The 18,931-nt window shown below is 42.5% G+C and overlaps 1 protein-coding gene across 1 annotated transcript; it reads left to right on the top strand.

Annotated features, from left to right (window-relative positions):
* The first annotated feature begins 6,103 nt into the window (after window positions 1-6,103).
* Window positions 6,104-14,347, top strand: LOC141085449 (C-X-C chemokine receptor type 3-like). Its single transcript, XM_073570815.1, has 2 exons — window positions 6,104-6,189; window positions 12,353-14,347. The coding sequence occupies exons 1-2, from the start codon at window positions 6,169-6,171 to the stop codon at window positions 13,418-13,420; spliced, it is 1,089 nt and encodes a 362-aa protein (XP_073426916.1). The 5' UTR covers window positions 6,104-6,168; the 3' UTR covers window positions 13,421-14,347.
* The last annotated feature ends 4,584 nt before the right edge of the window (window positions 14,348-18,931 follow it).

Below are 18,931 nucleotides of genomic sequence, written 5' to 3'. Positions count from 1 at the left end.
GTGTCTGTGTGGCTGCTGTGGTGTATGTGTGGCCGCTGTGGTGTGTGTGTGTGTGGCCGTTGTGTGTGTGTGTGGCCGCTGTGGTGTGTGTGTGTGGCCGCTGTGGTGTGTGTTTTGCCGCTGTTGTGTGTGTGTCTCTGTGTGGTCGCTGTGGTGTATGTGTGGCCGCTGTTTTGTGTGTCTGTGTGGCCACTGTGGTGTGTGTGGCCGCTGTGGTGTGTGTGTGTGGCTGCTGCTGTGTGTGTCTGTGTGTATCTGTGTGGCCGCTGTGGTGTGTGTGGCCGCTGTGGTGTGTGTGTGGTGCTGCTGCTGTGTGTGTCTGTGTGTATCTGTGTGGCCGCTGTGGTGTGTGTGTGTGTGTGTGGCCGCTGTGGTGTGTGTGGCGGCTGTTGTGTGTGTCTGAGTGTATCTGTGTGGCCGCTGTGGTGTGTGTGTGGCCGCTGTGGTGTTTGTGTGTGTGTGTGGCCGCTGTGGTGTGTGTGGCCACTGTGGTGTTTGTGTGTGTGTGTGTGGCCGCTGTGGTGTGTGTGGCCGCTGTGGTGTGGTGTGTGTGTGTGTTTGTCAATGATGGGGGGAGAGGGCCAATGATGGGAGTGATGGGGACAGGGCCATTGATGGGGAGATGGCCAGTGATGGGGAGAGGGCCAGTGATGGGGGAGAGGGCCAGTGATGGGGGTGATGGGGAGAGGGACAATAATGGGGTGATGAGGAGAGGGACAATGATAGAGGTGGTGGAATGGGCAATTTCTACATGAAGGGGATCATGATGGGGCATATTTCTGTATGAAAGGGATCATGATGGGGCATATTTCTGCATGAAGGGGATCATGATGGGGCATATTTCTGCATGAAGGGGATCATGATGGGGCATTTCTGCTTGAAGGGGATCATGATGGGGCATATTTCTGCATGAAGGGGATTGTGATTGGGCATATTTCTACATGAAGAGGATCATGATGGGGCATATTTCTACATGAAGGGGATCATGATGGGGCATATTTCTGCATGAAAGGGATCATGATGGGGCATATTTCTGCATGAAGGGGATCATGATGGGGCATTTCTGCTTGAAGGGGATCTTGATGGGGCATATTTCTACATGAAGGGGATCATGATGGGGCATTTCTGCTTAAAGGGGATCATGATGGGGCATATTTCTACATGAAGGGGATCATGATGGGGCATATTTCTACATCAAGGGGATCATGATGGGGCATATTTCTGCATGAAAGGGATCATGATGGGGCATATTTCTGCATGAAGAGGACCATGATGGGACATATTTCTGCATGAAGGGGATCATGATGGGGCATTTCTGCTTGAAGGGGATCTTGATGGGGCATATTTCTACATGAAGGGGATCATGATGGGGCATTTCTGCTTAAAGGGGATCATGATGGGGCATATTTCTACATGAAGGGGATCATGATGGGGCATATTTCTACATCAAGGGGATCATGATGGGGCATATTTCTGCATGAAAGGGATCATGATGGGGCATATTTCTGCATGAAGAGGACCATGATGGGACATATTTCTGCATGAAGGGGATCATGATGGGGCATTTCTGCTTGAAGGGGATCATGATGGGGCATATTTCTACATGAAGGGGATCATGATGGGGCATTTCTACATGAAGGGGATCATGATGGGGCATATTTCTACATGAAGGGGATCATGATGGGGCATATTTCTACATCAAAGGGATCATGATGGGGCATTTGGCACGTGTTGGCACTTCATCATAATTAATTGGGCTTTAGGTTGTAGTTTGGGCATTCGGTCTCACAAAGGTTCGCCATCACTGATCTAGAGTGTACAAAGCGTAAGGCGCTAAACAGACTCAGTATGAAAGCAGAAGTCAGGCTACTTTCACACTTGCTTTGTTTTGCAGCGCATTTTTCCCGCAAAAAAACGCATACAAACGCATACACATGCTGCGTTTTTTCAAGCATTTTTATGAGCATGCATGAAAAAACGCAGCGTTTTTATGCGTCTGTATGCGTTTTTAGTGCGTTTTTACCGCGTTTGCATTTTTTTCCAACATTAGTTGGCCCCTCACACTAACCCAAACCATGACTTTACTAACCCTAACCCTGACCCTAACCCTGACCCTAACCCTAATCCTTAACCAAACCAAACCCTAACCCTGACCCTAACCCTTAACCAAACCATACTAACCCTAACCCTTAACCAAACTCTACTAACCCTAACCCAAACCCTAACCCTAAACCCTAACTAACCCTAACCCTTAACCAAACCATACTAACCCTAACCCAAACTCTAACCCTAACCCTAAACCCCCTTAACTAACCCTAACTCTAACCCAAACCCCTAAATTCCATTGTCTAACTAATGGTCAACAAAAAAACGCATGCGCAAAAAACGCATACATGAGCATGCCAATGCGCACATATGCACACCCATAGACTTATAATGGGTGTCTTGCTGTAAAAAAAACGCATTGCGCGCCCATGCGTTTTTTTGAGGCAAGTCGGACGCCCAAAAAATGCAACAGGATGCATTTTGTGCGCCCGAGCGCACACCACAAAAAAACGCATGCGCGTAAAAACGCATACAAACGCATATGTATGCGCACATAAGTGCATGCCATGCAAAATATAGGAAAAAAACGCATGCGTTTTTTAGCGCTAAAATACAGCGCAAAAAAACGCAAGTGTGAAACCAGCCTCAGAGACAAAAAACTGTGAATAACAAAACTTATTAACAGTTGTAGTTATTCCGAGCACTATCTTCAGAATATGGATGCCATTTATAGTAGTCAATAGATATGAGCGGATCTGCCGAGATTTGAATTTGGCAAATCATGTTGATTTTTACAAGAAATTCATTTTTCAACAAACTTATTCAATGCAAATTGAATGTTCTACTCTACAGACTCCTAAGCAAAAGAAATGTAGGATGTAGAAAAGTGAGAATATATATTCACCTCAGCATTCACTTGTTTTCCCATCCCTACAGCCAGCCATCCGGTCCTTTGTGTCTATTCTTTACCCCTTCTCTTGCTGCAAGCAGGATGGGGCACTATATACAGGGCAGTGAAATGCATTCTGTACTGGAAGAAGGAGCTGTATACAAGGGTATGAGAGGAAAGATGTACGGCAGAAGGGTCTGATTTGAACATAATCTGCAGGATGGACTGAGCACAGGCTGAGAGGAGATATATACTACAGGAGGGGGCTGAAAGATGTGATGTACTGCAGGATGGGGCTCCGCATAAAGGGGCTGGAAATATATGTTGAGTAATGGGCTGTATACTAGATTAGCTGAGCTGTGTTTGTTACCTACTGGTGAGAGATCCTGTGATCTAAAACTGAAAATGCTACTCTATTGATGCATACTGTAGATGATTATGTTCTGCTATATGCATCAATAGAGCTGACCTGTCATCAGCAGGCAGAAAACACAATTCTGCACTACTGTGTTGGAGGACTGAAGGAGGGTTAAACTCTGCTAGAACCAGCTAATTATGTAAAATCCCACCCGTACTGATGTAGATGTCCAAAGGTAAAATAGGTCAGTCAATGCACAGGAACAAAGAGTGCAGATAAGCATAAAATGAGTTTCACGCTTGCATTAGTTTGATGATATTTTTTGAGGTGGGTCAGTAAAGAGCACACAGAAGAGGGAGAGGACTGCAATGCTGAGAAGTAAGTGCTTTTGGGAAATGTAGTTTCAGCAGACTGGAATAGGATTGCCCATTCTGCTATTTGAAGTTGGATGCGCCTAGGTACAGATTCTGTGAATATCACTTTAACACACAGGAACAGGTTTACTATTTAAAATTGACTTGTTCCTGTGCTTCCAGTTGAGTCACCAGTGTTGCTATTTTCTCCAGCAGGTGGAGGTTCCAGTAGCCTGTTTTCTAAATATCTGCCTTCTGATGGGCGTATCCTGGGTGAGACCAATGTAAAGATTGACCCTGAGAAGGTATCTTCTACTTCCGGGTGGTCACAGAATGATAACATCAAGGCAGAAGCATCTTCCGAGTCTCTACTATCTACTGACCAGAAGAAGGAGTCCCAATCCATTTTCGTTTCCTCCAAGGGGACAGCTATTCCTGCCAGATTCAAAGAGACTCAGCAAGTAGAGGTCCCCGTTTCCAAATCCGCTCTGTTCTATTCTGAGGATGTCCAGCCAGTGAGAGGCATGATTCCTAGCCAAGAACAAGATGGGAGATATAACCTTCCTTCCAGTGGCTTGGAGAGAAAGTGGTCCTGATGAATGGTCATGGTAGTTCAGGAAGAAAAAAGTCTGGTTCCATCTTCTCTGCAGGAAGTCCTCAAGGGCTTGAACAAGAGGGGGCATAAAGGGAGGAGGTACTGTTACGTCTGCCAGCGCCTCCGCACAGTCCCCTCCTTCCACCATGTGGTGACACTGGCTTACTCATCGGCCGCAGCAGAGTCTTTGGGAGTTTCCGCCTCCCCTGTGGTCACTGCTCTGTGCTCCGGCAGCGTGGGCTCCCTTGCTCTTAAAGGAGCAATGTGCGCACATGGTAAAATGCCCCCATCTAACAGCTGGGAGGCGTTTAGTTAAAATGTTTTCCTGAAAGGCATCTTGTATAAAAGGCACCCTGCTCATTGGGTAGGTGCCTGAGAAACCCTTATAGCTTAGTCTTAGCGGTGTTGGTGTGTGCAACTGTATGTTGCCAGGTCCCCCATCCCTAGTCTGTTATATTTATTCTTGTGTTCCCATTAACCTAGTATAGTTTGTGTTGCTCCCGTGAGCGCTGCAGCGGTATCCTAATCCTGAAAATGCATCTGCGGTACCTGTGCCTGTTCTCCTGGTCCTGGTGCAGCCAGTCCTGTGTCCGTTGTTCTTCTGATTTCATTAAATTTTCTTTGCTAGTAAAAAAAGTACCAAGGAATGACAAACTGCCTTACTGGTTTATAGTGTTTCAAGAATGAAAATAGTGTAACATAATTCAGCCAGAAATTATACAGTATAACAGCCTGATTAATTCTTACAGAGTCGGCAGCTTTTGACAACTCTGCCACTGCTTTCTCTCCCTATCATTTAATTTTTGTATTATTCACAGACAACTACTATCTCATTAACTATACAAAATGCAGTATTTCTCCAGTTTATCTGTGGAATTTGTGGTACGTGTCCAGTGTGTTAGTGGTATGTGTATCATGTGTCTGATGTGTGAGAACCATGTGCATCATTTGTCCAATCCATTAGTGGCAAATGTGGCATGTTTCCAGTATGTTAATGGCATGTGTTAACCTGTGACCTGTATAAAAGTGGTGGCACAGTATGTCTCCAGTTTACTTGTTTAAATTTTAGCTAAGGAATATTGTGACCTTTCTTACATGAAATGGCATGGGAACCTTTGCTGTAAGCATCGTCCCCGTTGTTTGCTGTAGGCACAAGTTTCTTTATGTCCTTCATTAGACCAATAGAGTAGGGGTATGTTTCCATGTTAAGGATTTGGTCGGTATTTGCTGCGGATTGGACGCTGCGTACAGCCGCAGCGTCCAATCCCCAGCGTCCAGATGTTACAGCACAGTGGAGGGGATTTAATGAAATCCCGTCTTCACTATGTTATCTTGTGGAAACGCTCCGTCTCCGCAAGATAAATAGCACAGTCTATGAATACGATGCGGTGATTCTGCATGTGTTCAATGAACACATCCGGAATCACCGCAACAGGGGGCGGCGCTTTGGGCGGATCGGGGTATCCGCTGCATCCAAAGCGCAGGGTTTACGCCCCTTGGAGACATACCATAATGCTGTCAAACAGAGGTGTAACCTGAACCTATGTGCCACTGATAATATTGGGGTATGGCAATATGGCGGAAAATGTTGGGGACTGGACGTAAATGCCACCTCTACACTTCCTATAGATGCCTCACTGATTTCAAACCTGAAGCTCTCGAACCATTGCAAATCCACTTAAATCCCAATGCAGGACGTACTGGGAGTTATTTTTTTTTTCAACAGCTTGATACAGATTGACATATTAGACTCATGTATTTTCTACTATGTGATGATGTATGCTTGTGGGCACAGACAGAAGGCACGTGCTTATATTCTACATCCCACCTCCCCGTCACATATCTTATGTTTCTGACTATGCATTACATTTCACAAAACCATGTTGTGTTGAGCTGACCAAAACTGAAACAAGGGCTTCTGCTTAACATGTCCTATAGCTTCGATATGGTAAGTAAAGAATATTTTCATTTTTGATTGCACAACAATTGAATTTTGGAAATAGAGCAAAATAATTAGCAAAAAGAATTCATTCTTCTCAGCAATAGAAATCAAGAAATGTAATAAAATAATTCAATCATTTGTACAAGAGAATTTAGTAAATTTAACTGCAACATTTTTCAAAATGAATATAATTCAGGAACTAACAACAGAATTCTGTTAAGTTTATCTATTATTCAATTAATTCGATTTACAATATAATTAAGTACGTAGTAAAATTAACACAAAAAATTGGTAGAATTCAATTATTTTACTTTTGAATTGAGTCAATATTTACAATAAAATTGAATCAATTTAACTTAGAATTCTAGAAATTTAATACAAGAATTGTGACATTTAGAATTTAGTCATTTTTGGTGCTTTTAATGTAGAATTCAAAGTTATTATTCGTAACAAACAATTAAGTTGTCAAAGACAAAATGTGTCTTTATGACAGTTATCATCTCTCTTGGGTTTATCATTTCAGAGGTGTTAGCATGGTGTTTTCTTTCACAATCAGTTTTAAAGTTTCCTAACATTTGAAAATGTCTTTCTATATTCTTATTACTAATCACGACTAATTCTTGAAAATGAAGCATTTATGGGATCGGTTCATGTTTTTCTAAATCTTTAGTTAGAACAGTTTAGTACAGTATGGAATATTGTGGAGTGATGCAAAGCGGGCAAATCATGTTTAATAGATAGATGATAATTGTTAGATAGACGGACAGGATGGATCAGACACTGGATGATTGATTTCAGACCCGGTGACATCTCTCCACCCAATTCTCTCCAGCGTTCTCTAGCTATACAGACATGCAGGGAGAGACCTGTCACTCAAGGTTAGCGGGCAGGGGAAGCCACCCAAGACTGGCCAGTTCGACTAATCTTCTTTTTGACCTGGGCTGCGACGGCAATGTTGCCATGTCTCAGAATCAAACATACCTGGCTCAGATCATAGAACCAGTGCCTAATACATACTGCTCGTGGATTGGGCATACACCAAACACTTCTTATGCCCTTGGATTGGGCATAACCTTCTTATATTTGCTTACATTACTTAGCTTGCACAGACCCTCAGTTACGTCCTGGTTTTGGTCTACTTTGTAAATGCATTTCAAGGTTTATCCTAAATTGATCTTAAGTTACAGATTGCAGTATCCTCCAGAGCTGCACTCACTATTCTGCTGGTGCAGTCACTGTGTACATACATTGCCTTACTGATCCTGAGTTACATCCTGCATTATACTCCAGAGTTGCACTCACTATTCTGCTGGTGCAGTCACTGTGTACATACATTACATTACTTATCCTGTACTGATCCTGAGTTACATCCTGTATTATACTCCAGAGCTGCACTCACTATTCTGCTGGTACAGTCACTGTGTACATACATTACATTACTGATCCTGAGTTACATCCTGTGTTATACCCCAGTTCGTGCCCCTGCCTGAACCTGACCACTAGGCTTTATACCATAAGTGAGCTGCAACCACCAAGAGTCGTCTCATGATTAAGAACAAGCAAAGACTTTGTTGAGCACTGTACTTTGTGTCCATCTTTAGGCAATGCTGACCGTCAGCACACTGCTTTTGTTGCACAAAACTGGTCAGTCAAATAGACATTTATAACTTTACAGACTTGAGAATGCAGCTCTGGAGTATAATAAAGGCTGTAGTCCTCAATCAGCATAATTCGGGATTGAAACTTGAAATCTGAAGGTGAAATATTCTTTACGTTAGAATTTCAGTACAACTGAAGCCCACGACAATACAATCCATACAACTTTAGAGAAGAGGAAGCAACTTTCCGACAACTTTTAGCCACAAAAGAAAGACAAATAATGGTCCTTTCAGTAATATCTTGATCTTCAAAGCTTGCCATATGGTCATGTTTGGCTCTTGGTCAGTACATCTCTCAGATTACATTTTAGGCTACCCCTTTCATTTCCAGCAGCGTTCTCATTGTCAGGATTCGAAACAGAAATCAAAGGACCTCAGAAAGACCAGATCTGTTCCTCCAAAAGTACTGTGACTTTATTAATCTGGTTGTCCATAAGATACAAAATGTGCGTATACTCTATGGAGGTAACCAGAGGTGGAATAAAATGGTAATCTAGAAATAGGATGATACTGCCATTTAGGGAGCTGCTTGAATTTGGGTGCTATCATTTGACAAGTGTGCTTGGTGCAAGACTACAGAAGTGGGAACCCATTGATATTATTATTATTATTTATTTATATAGCACCATTGATTTCATGGTGCTGTACATAAGAAGGGGTTACATACAAAGTTATAGATATCACTTACAGTAAACAAACTAACAATGACAGACTGATACAGAGGAGAGAGCGGACCCTGCCCTTTCGGGCTTACATGCTACAGGATGGTGGGGAAGGAGACAGTAGGTTGATGGGTTGCAGCAGTTCCGGTGTTGGTTGAGGTGATATCTCCGGTAGTGGTGAGGAGTCTGCGGGGTCATTGCAGGCTGTAGGCTTTCTTGAAGAGGTGGGTTTTCAGGTTCCGTTTGACGGATCTGAATGTGGTTAATAGTCAGACATGTTGGGGCAAAGAATTCCAGAGGATGGGGGCTCTTCGGGAGAAGTCTTGGAGGCGGTTGGGTGAGGAACGAATAAGTATAGAGGAGAGAAGGAGGTCTTGGGATGACCGGAGGTTACGTGAGGGAAGGTATGGGAGATTAGTTCAGAGACATATGGAGGAGACAGGTTATAGATGGCCTTGTAGGTCAGTAATAGTAATTTGAACTGGATATGCTGAGGGAATGGAAGCCAGTGAAGAGATTTGCAGAGGGGAGAAGCGGAGGAGTAGCGAGGAGAGAGATTAACTAGTCGGGTAGCAGAGTTAAGGATGGACTGGATTGGTGTGAGGGTGTTAGCAGGAAGACCACAGAAAAGGATGTTGCAGTAGTTGAGGCGGGAGATGATGAGGGCGTGCACAAGCATTTTAGTAGATTGAGGGTTGAGGAAAGGACGGATTCTGGAAATATTTTTGAGCTGGAGGCAACAGGATGTAGAAAGAGCTTGGATGTGCGGTTTGACGGACAGAGCAGAGTCAAGGGTTACTCCAAGGCAGCGGACTTCCAATACTGGAGAAAGCGTGATGTCATTAATTGTGATAGATAGGTCAGGTAAGGAAGATCTGTGAGATGGAGGAAAGATGATGAGTTCAGATTTGTCCACACTGAGCTTGAGGAAGCAAGAGGAGGAGAAGGAGGATATGGCTGATAGACACTCTGGGATTCTGGGCAACAGAGAGATGACGTCTGGGCCAGAGAGGTAGATCTGAGTGTCGTCAGCATAAAGGAGGTACAGGAATCCATGGGACTTTATGAGTTGACCCAGGCCAAGGGTATAAATTGAGAAGAGTAGGGGTCCTAAAACAGAGCCTTGGGGGACTCCAACAGAGAGAGGGTGGGATGAGGAGTTAGTATGGGAGTGGGAGATGCTGAATGTGCAGTTTGAAAGGTATGAGGAGATCCAGGATAGGGCGTGGTCTTTGATGCCAAAGGAGGAGAGGCAGTGGTCAACTGTGTCGAATGCAGAGGACCGGTCTAGAAGCAGGAGTATAGAGTATTGTCCGTTTGCTTTGGTTGTAAGTAGGTCGTTAGTAATTTTGATCAGGGCTGTCTCAGTGGAGTGATGGGGTGGAAACCAGATTGCAGATTGTCAAAGAGCAAGTTAGATGAGATGTGGGAGGAAAGTTCAGCGTGGACGTGCAGCTCCAGGAGTTTGGAAGCGAATGGGAGCAGTGATATTGGGCGATAGCTGGGCATAGCGTTTGGGTCGAGGGTTGGCTTTTTAAGGATAGGCGTGATTGTGGCATTTTTAAAAGCAGAAGGGAAGGTACCGGATATTAGCGATGGGTTGAAGAGGTGGGTTATGGATGGGATAAGTGTGGTGAAGAGGTTGGGGAGGAGGTGGGATGGGGTCAAGTGCACAGGTTGTGAGGTGCGATTTGGAGAAGAGGCGATTAAGCTCCCCTTCAGTGATGTTGGAGAGGGAGATTATGGGGTTTGGGCATTGGTCTGGTATACAAAGGAGTTGTGGTGGTTGAACAATGAAGACTTACCTTGTTTGGTCGATCTTATTTTTGAAGTGTGTGGCAAAGTCATCAGCAGAGATGAGGGAGGTTGGAGAGGGCAGTGGTGGGCGGAGGAGGGAGTTGAAAGTTTTGAATAACTGTTTGGGATTGCAGGATAGGGAAGATACGAGGGTTGTGAAGTAGGCCTATTTAGCAGAGGTGAGGGCAGATTTGAAAGCGAGTGTTGCCTATTTGAATGCAGTGAAGTCATCTTGCAAATTTGTTTTCTTCCAATGCCACTCTGCAGCCCTTTTTAGTGGTGTTATTGTGCAAGGGTTGTCTGTTGGTACGTTGCATGCTGCCATAAATGAGAGGGGCGACCGTGTCAATAGCTGATGCAAGAGTGGCATTGTAGAAAGCAGTGGCACTGTCTGTGTCTTGGAGTGAGGATATGGATGCCAGTGGTAGAATAGAGTCAGAGAGCACGTGTGTGTCTAGGTGTGCAAGGTTTCTGCGGGGGTGCACATGTTGCTGGACATGGGTGCCAGGAGAGGAGGTCAGGGATGAGAAAGTGAGTAGATGGTGGTCAGATATAAGCATATTAACTGAAAGGGAGGGGATATAAGATCTTGGGGCACTCTCTGTGGGGAAGCTTTGGCCGTCATTATACCGGTATTGGTAGACTCTGGGTGTCACTGGGCACTGGATGTGGCTTGCGACCATCTCTCAGGGTTTACAACATTGGTTATTTTCTCCTATGGGGCTAAGAACTTACAGGAAGATAGTTGACAACTACCTGTCTATTCTACCTGGCAATGATATCTGGTGGTGGCTCTGCTGCTTCATCTTACTTCACAAAAATCAACAAGGCAGCACCTTCTCTTCTGTTTGATGTTGACTGCTGGCTCCCTGCAGTTGAATATCAAATATTCACCGCACATTCTAATAGAATATTTGCAACCATTAGTGAAAGTTTATTAGCCAAAAGACAAAAAAATGAATGCCAAAACAAATGGACATAGTCAATTCCAACAACCAGCTAATTGAAACACCCAACGTTTCGACCCTCCCGAGTCTTAGTCATGGGGTTGCTTTGTTTCAAGAGGAAGAGGAAGCTAGTGCAAATTCATGCTGAGAAAAAGTCAATATGTTGATGCTTCATTGCAATAAATGATGAATGTTGCGCTAGAGATGACCTTGAAAAGGTTGTTTGTATCCTGGCGTCCCCTGCTTATAATTGAGAATAAACCGAGGAATAATTACCGACATATATAGGATATGAGTGATGCCAATCATTGGTGGCCAGTGGGGATAATGGAGATCTGGGGCAGTCAGATACACCGCATCGTTCCCGCACCCTGCTTCCTCTGTTGGCGCCAGCATCAACATAGTGACTTCTCAGTTTGAATTTGCACTAGCTTCCTCTTCCTCTTGAAACGTCGGGTGTTTCAATTAACTGGGTGTTGGAATTGACTATGTCCATTTGTCTTGGCATTCATTTTTTTGTTTTTTTGTCAATCAACGTTCACTAATGGTTGCAAATATTCTGTTACAGTGTGCAATGAATTTTTGATATTTACTTCAGGGACTATAACAGTCCATTCCACCAGCACCTCGCTTTTCAGTGACCTTGAGTGCACACCATTATCCTTTTCTGGCTCCCCACAGTTAGAGAGCGGGGAGCCAGCTATCAATCGGTATGCCATTGGCAGTGACGCCCTATCAACAGAAGAGAAGAAGCTGCTCAGTCATGCTTCACCAGAAATCTAAGAATTGCTGGAAGGAGTGGTTCGTGACTGCTCTAAACTGGCAGAGATCGGTGCCATGCAGATGAGGCAGATAGTCAAAAACTACCCACCTGTAAGTTCTTTGTCCCATAGGAAAGAATAACCAAAGTCCCTAATACCCACTTTTAAGGTAAGAAAAGTTGGAGACCACTGCTTTAGAAGCTAGTAAAAAAATTGTTAAATCATTGGTATTGATCTATTACATGCAATCAGATTGGTCTTCGGGCCATGCCATTATGTAATAAAGTTTTATAATAGTTCTGTTCTTTTGCTGTATTCTAATCATTGTTTTGTATTCCTCTTAGACTAATGGTTACTATGACAACATCACATTTCCATACTCTGATGTTTCCGATAGTGAAGATTATGGTATATGTCTTCATGAAGAGAACAAGATTTTTGACCAAATTTTTTTGCCAACCTTCTACAGCATACTGTTCATAGCTGGGATGCTGGGCAATGGGCTGGTCATATTGGTGATGTTGACCAACAAGCTGAAGATGCAAAGTACAGATGTGTTCATTGTTCACCTGGCACTGGCAGATATGCTGCTGGTTTCTACGTTACCATTCTGGGCGGCACAAACAACTCTAGGTTGGATATTTGGAGAGGCCTTATGTAAGATAGTTGCGTCACTTTTCAAGATCAACTTCTATGCAGGCACTTTTCTCCTTGCCTGTATCAGCATTGACCGCTATCTCTCCATTGTGTATGCTGTCCAGATCTACAAGAAAAACAAGAAGAAACACATACATTGGAGTTGCCTTGCCGTATGGTTTTTATGTCTTATTTTTTGCATCCCGGACGCCCTGTTTTATACCGTCTCATTCGAGTCTCGCACCAATTTCTCTTCTTGTGACCCTTACTATCCCGAGGGTCATGCCAAGTCCTGGAAGATAACTACGACTATATTGTTCCAAATCCTTGTCTTCTTGCTGCCTCTAATTTTCATGCTGTTCTGCTACTCCCACATCATAATTACTCTGCTGAAATCTCAGGGGTTTAAGAAACAGAGGGCAATGAGGCTTATCATAGCAGTCGTGGTGGCCTTTTTCTTGTGTTGGACTCCATACAATATTGTAGCCTTTTTTGATATGTTGACCTTGCTTGAAATAATTAATGATTGCGCTGTCACAAGTAACATAGACTTTGCGTTATCCATCACATCTTGCATATGTTACTTACATTGTTGCCTGAACCCTATTCTTTATGCCTTCATTGGAGCCAAATTCAAGAATAACTTGTTGGAATTGTTCAGTAAAACAAGACTATGCCCACGATTCGTGGCCAAGCATGTCAAGAGAAGGCAAACTTCATCGAAATCTTTCACTTGGTCTTCATCTGGTGATACTGCCATGTCTGGGATTTACTAAGATGGAGTTATAGTAGACTCCAAAATCTAAAGTTGAGGAGCTCCAAAGACAAAAAATGCACCAAAAATTGCTAGAATACAAATTGGACCAAAAAATAATAATTTCCTACCATCTATATTTACTCATTTGGATCTCAACTCCTCTACTTAGACTTTCAAGGTCACATATTTAAGAATTTTGGGTCGTTACTAGTGATGAGAGGATCTCCAGTCCTGTGGCCAGTTCAATGGTACCTCGCGACTAGATGGGAGGCCCGCAAATGTCTTAAATTTCGACATTCTCGGAGTGGCTTTTGATTAGCCAGCTTTGGCATGACTTCACCTGTGCGTCATACAGCACAAATGATGTTGCACCAGATCAAATTCCATGACAGGAGACACCAGAATGTAACATATTTTCAGTCTACCTACCAGGTACCACTTACACTGCCGCTGGATCGAAGCCCCGCGAATCAATATGCTCATCTCTAGTCTTTTCCAATCTCTGCACATGCATCACCTTCCATAACATGGACTTAGTACATGATTGATGAGTAGACGTAATAATCACACAATAGAGATGAGTAAATCGATTTGATGAGAATCAAATTGAATTTGTGAGTCATTTTTAGGGGTTCTATGGAATGATCGAATTCAAGCAACTTGCTATTCCCGTTGCATGAATTGTATACACCATTTTGTACACTGAAGATTGTAAGAGCTAGAGAAGAATCACATGAAACCTTGCACTGCCAGGTATGGCTTCCCCCGTAACTATCACATAACATAGTGTAGCACAATGAAAAAATGAAAAAGCAGCACAAAAGAAGGAAAAAAGCGGGTGCACGCTTCCAAGCATACACCAAACCTCAGAACTATCCATCAGAAATGAAAGCAGCACGCCATGGAGACTTCAATTTGATTGATGTTTATTAGCCCATCTGGCTATGTGCCCATACAGCGCGACGTTTCAGTCCAAAAGGGGTATGGACTTTTCTAAAGGTCCGTACCCCTTTTGGACCGAAACGTCACACTGTATGGGCACATAGCCAGATGGGCTAATAAACATCACTCAAATTGAAGTCTCCATGGTGTGCTGCTTTCATTTCTGATGGATAGTATAGCACAAGCATTGAAGAGGGTCAATTACAGTCTGGAAAAATTGAAGAGGAAATGCAGCAGCCAATTTGTGGTGAATCTGGATAGTGTGATCACGTCACAGCTCAAAGCTTAGCCATAAGACATAAAACACTGAATAAACTGTGCAGATATCGTGTGACAGCACAGTGTGAAGAACAGTTACCATCCGTTTTTCACCAGCCATTGAGATCAGTTTGATATTACTAAGATTGTGTTTGCGTCAAAGATTTTTAAAGAGGTTCGACATGGTCTTAGGACACCTTAGAGTGTCATTCAAGTCTTTTCAGGGCAATTGGAGCCTTTAAAGTACTAACTGTACATTTCCCGTAAATCAAAATTCCTGGGAAAATTTAAGCAAGTCTGTTGAATTTCAAAAGGTTCAGCACTGAGCCAGAGAAGGGAACAAAAATGCAGCTAAAATTTAAGCTATCTGCTCCATCCATAACAGAAATTCCCCTGATGATGATCAGTGTGGGTCCCAGTGGTTGGACGCCAAGCGTTCAGAAAGTTATCAGTGATTGATGATAACTTGTGTTCACTGGTAAATCTTTTGGAAAACGTCTACAATAAACCTTGCTCCTGTATCAAGAAAACGTCTCTGTAGAGCAACCTATAGATGGCTATCTGTAAGTCAATGTCCATCCCATCATACATGACTCCATCATAAACTGTTGGCTCCACAGGATAAAGATGTGGACATTGGCTCACATGATAGACATCTATTTCCAGCACTAGAAAGACACTTTCTGAGTTAACATATGTTGAAAAACTGACCAAAAAAAATCTGTTTATGCCAATAAATAACACAACAGAATGTTCTTTATTTATTTATGTGTATTGTATGTGTTAAAGGTTAATCTGTTTGTGTCGTATTTTACTCAAAAATAGCAACTTGAATGTTATGTTCTATTGTATATATATATATATTTTTTTTTTTTTTTGCACAAGCTATATTAGAGAACATGTCCATATAACAGATCTGAACACCAATATTATAATAGCCAAAGCCAGTCTATAATTGTTCCGGGGCATTTATAGGGTCTTCTAAAGTGATTTATGGCAAGTTAGAAGTTGATCCTGGATGCAGTCATAAATCAGCTTAGAAGATCATTCAGCAAAAGTTCGCTGACGGATTTAGCCATGATCCACATTCTACAGCCTGTGATGTACCATGACGCACAGAGGCTGTAGAAACCTCATTTCGAAAGTGCTTTAAAACCAAAAATACATGCATTTAATGGGGTTATTTGTTTTTAATTTCTTACTGGGCTAATAGCTTACTGGCAGTTAGTTGTTACCTCCCTGCCTGTTCTGCTCTGCAACAATCTCAGGTCACGATTTTTGACCTTATGTCAACAGAGCAACTTTTCCTCTACTTGTCTGCTCTGTTGATGGGGCATCACTGCTGACATCATGCTGATTGATAACCTGCTCTCTGCAGTTAAGTAGTGAGGAGCCAGCTGTCAATAACTATTACATCGGTTCTGACGCCCTGTTGACAGAGCAGAATGCAAGAGAAGAAGCTGCTCTGTTGACGTGACGTCACCAGAAGCAGGAGAATCATCGGCAGAAATTATCCATGACTATCTGAGCTGGAACAGATCCTTACAGGACAGAACAGGTAGGTAGTTAGTGACTATCTGCCGGAAGCGTAAAAAATGCCTTTAAATAACATAAAAATTTGTAATTGTACAGCAGTAGTAGTTCTGAGGGCACAAAATATGTAAATTATATGTTGTTTTTACTATCTAGAGACTGTAATAAAAAGGATTTATTAAAAACTTGTGTTTAGTGTATTTTTTCATTTTAGTCGCTTGATCAATCTAATCCAGTTAGGAGACTTTTGAAAGTGATTTCTCCTTCAATGGAAGTCTTCAAACAGAGGCTGGACAGACATCTGTCTGAGATGACTTAGTGAATCCTGCATTGACCCTACCATGGACATTTTTCCTATGTGAAGGAACTCCACATGCCCTCACTTCTGCTCATCCAACTAGGACTGCTGTCTTGATTAGTATGAATGGATGTCTTCTGCCAATCTACATGTCAACCTTTGCAAAGAGTTCTCCAAGGGAGGTGAACTAGAGTAGCTTAAGACCCCTAGTTAGGGGCTAAAAGTGAAAAACTCACAGTCCTGAAGATTTCACCTGTAAAATGGAGATATAGTGCAATACTGCCATGGCACAGGCCATATTGGAGATGCCCAATACTAATGCCACATGTGCATATCATCAAAAGTCAACTCTGGTTTCCACCAGACAGGTTCGTTGGCTTTCTAAAATTTTACAATGGTGGCCTCCAATCAAAATGACGAACTCTCAGACAGAAAGGCTCAATAATGCGCCTGAGAGTGAGTTATTGTTTTCTCTGGTAGCTACATAACAAGAATGCAGAGATTGGTGAAAGTAATACGCCAGGTTGAGGGTGGCCAAATTTTGTTGCTCACCATATCAGAAAACCCTTTGGCTGTTCTGGTCCTCAGGCTACACTGGACCGGCCAACGGGCCGCACATGACCTACAGGCCTCACTTTGCCCAGGTCTGCTCTAAAGACATTCTGATAGAGAATTTAGATTGTGAGCCCCAATGAGGACAGTGATGATGATGTCTGTAAAGCGCTGTGGAAATGATTGGTGCTATATAGGTAAAAAAAATGTTAAACACAGAACATCAAAACAGAATAATCCTTGATACAGAGAAGAGCACAACCCTGTTTTGACGACAGAAAAGTAAAGCAGAAACTTCTGGTCTACTTCTCTATTACTTGATTACACCATTACTTCCCCGTACGCGATTCCTATTTTAAGATATTGCATTCATCTATGTTCTTCTTAACCTGTCACATATCTATGTCACGGGTAGGGACATACTTAAGGTTCATTTCTTTTATTTTTATTACTTAAAGTATAAAAAAAGATAAAAGTTTAAATCACTTCCTTTTCATAAACTAAAAATAAAGAAATGGAGAAAAAAATGCAATAAAAAGTGATCAAAAAGTCATATGCACTCTAAAATGGAAAAACTAAAACCGTGAGCTCAAACAGCTACAGGTAGAAAGTGAAACTGTTAAAGAGGTAGTCCGGCCTTAGGATTCCATTCTGCAGTCACTCTATGCCACTGTAGACTTTTTCCAGGAGATGAAGGTGAATGACCGGAAGTATGTCATTTGCGCTCATGTGGTCACATGCCAGCTAGACATGCATTGCTTGCTCAACGCAATTGTATTGAGTGAGGCTGGATACAGTCTAGTTGGAATGTGGGTGAAAGTATGCGAATTGCATAATTATGGCTACTTGATCACCCACCTCTGCAAAATCCTCACAGCGTGCCCATAGAGTGACTACAGACTTGTTGGTTAAGACAGGACAATCCCTCTAAGGATCTTAGAAAATCTAATCTTGTAGAATCATATTGCCAAGTCGCTATAAAAGCATTTTACTCCTTAAAAATAATAATAAAAAATGAAAAATGATGGAATAGTGTTTTTATTTACCCCACTTGGAATTTTTTTTTCCAGCAACCATGTCAACGCATTACCTGATATATAAAATAGTGCCATTCAAGGCTAAAGACTAGCCTTAATACGGCATAATACGTAGATAAAAAAGTCAAAAAAGTTATGGTTCTTTGAAAAAAGGCAGAAAAAAATGAACAATGCAAAAGAGCGCCACTCTGGAGGTATTTGGTATTGCAGTTCACTGGAGTGAGGCTGAGCGGCAATACTCGACACAACTATGTGCAAAAGTGGAGCTGTTTCTCAAAAACTTGATTTTTAAATCCTGGGCAACCCCCTCTCTAAATATGAACCTATTAGTGATCAGTTAATGAACATGAAACTCCCAGGAATTGGCATCATACAGTCATGGCCAAAAGTTTTGAGAATGACACAAATATTATATTTTCACATGATCTGCTGGCCTCTGGTTTTTATGTGTGTTTGTCAGATGTTTTTATCACATACAGAAATATAATTGCAATCATATTATGAGTAGCAAAAGGTTATATTGACAGTTAGAATGAGTTAATGCAGCAAGTCAATATTTGCAGTGTTGACCCTTCTTCTTCAGGACCTCAGCAATTCTCCCTGGCATGCTCTCAATCAACTTCTGAATCAAATCCTGACTGATAGCAGTCCATTCTTGCAAAATCAATGCTTTTATTTTGTCTGAATTTGAAGGTTTTTGTTTGTCCACCCGTCTCTTGATGATTGACCACAAGTTCTCAATGGGATTAAGATCTGGGGAGTTTCCAGGCCATGGTCCCAAAATCTCTATGTTTTGTTCCCTGAGCCATTTAGTTATCACCTTTGCTTTATGGCAAGGTGCTCCATCATGTTGAAAAAGGCATTGTTGATCGCCAAACTGCTCTTGGACGGTTGGGAGAAGTTGCTCTTG

This window comes from Dendrobates tinctorius, unplaced genomic scaffold (genome assembly GCF_039654945.1).
Source record: "Dendrobates tinctorius isolate UK_male_01 unplaced genomic scaffold, ASM3965494v1 ptg000028l, whole genome shotgun sequence".
Taxonomy (NCBI): Eukaryota; Metazoa; Chordata; class Amphibia; order Anura; family Dendrobatidae; genus Dendrobates; species Dendrobates tinctorius.
This window is presented reverse-complemented; position numbering and strand designations above follow the sequence as displayed.

Coding starts and splice junctions, on each gene's coding strand:
- LOC141085449 (XM_073570815.1), top strand. CDS start 6,169: ATGTCCTATAGCTTCGATATG. Junction 6,190..12,352: donor TGTCCTATAGCTTCGATATG/GTAAGTAAAGAA, acceptor TATTCCTCTTAG/ACTAATGGTTACTATGACAA.